Below are 477 nucleotides of genomic sequence, written 5' to 3'. Positions count from 1 at the left end.
GCCCCCGCCACTGAGCCGAGGCAGCAGGCGCCCTGGGGAGATGGGCAGTGAGGCCGCCGCCCACTAGGGCTGAGTCTGGCTTGGGTAGAGAGTTGGGTCTAGTCTCCTTGGCCCCCACTCACCCCTCAGTCTGAGCGCAGATCTCCGGACTGCCACCTCCTGAAGTCGGAGGATGGGGTAGTGCCTGGGGAGGGGGGTGCGCTCAGCGGCAGCCCTGCCCAGCAGCCCGCCCCACCGTGCAGTGCCTGTGGCCACGCACCGGCCGTCCGGGGGCTGCCGCGTCACAGTGTTGGGTACTGGAGCGCGCGGGCTTGGCGGGCGTCCGGGCTCACGCGCCAGCTCGACCTTCTCTTGGAGCAAGTCGTGCTGCGCCCGCCGCTGCTCACAGAAGTAGTTGAGCGCTTCTACAGCACCCAGATCCACCATCTGCGACTGTGCCCACTGCGTCTCCACCCGCGGCAGCAGCGCGGCCGCGAG

General features: G+C 69.8%; 1 protein-coding gene across 1 annotated transcript in view; it reads right to left on the bottom strand.

Moving 5' to 3' along the window:
- WDR97 (WD repeat domain 97) overlaps positions 1 to 477 on the bottom strand; it is an 8,511-nt gene that overhangs the window by 264 nt on the left and 7,770 nt on the right. Inside the window, exons 23-24 of the mRNA XM_027765950.1 lie at positions 260 to 477; positions 65 to 184 (exon numbers count right to left, since the gene is read on the bottom strand). Of these exons, the coding sequence (XP_027621751.1) occupies positions 65 to 184; positions 260 to 477 (338 nt within the window). The remainder of the gene's footprint in view (positions 1 to 64; positions 185 to 259) is intronic.

The sequence above is a fragment of the Tupaia chinensis genome, unplaced genomic scaffold (assembly GCF_000334495.1).
Source record: "Tupaia chinensis unplaced genomic scaffold, TupChi_1.0 Scaffold140061_1, whole genome shotgun sequence".
Lineage (NCBI taxonomy): Eukaryota > Metazoa > Chordata > Mammalia > Scandentia > Tupaiidae > Tupaia > Tupaia belangeri.
The sequence above is the reverse complement of the archived record's forward strand: the minus strand, read 5'-3'. Positions and strand labels throughout refer to the sequence as shown.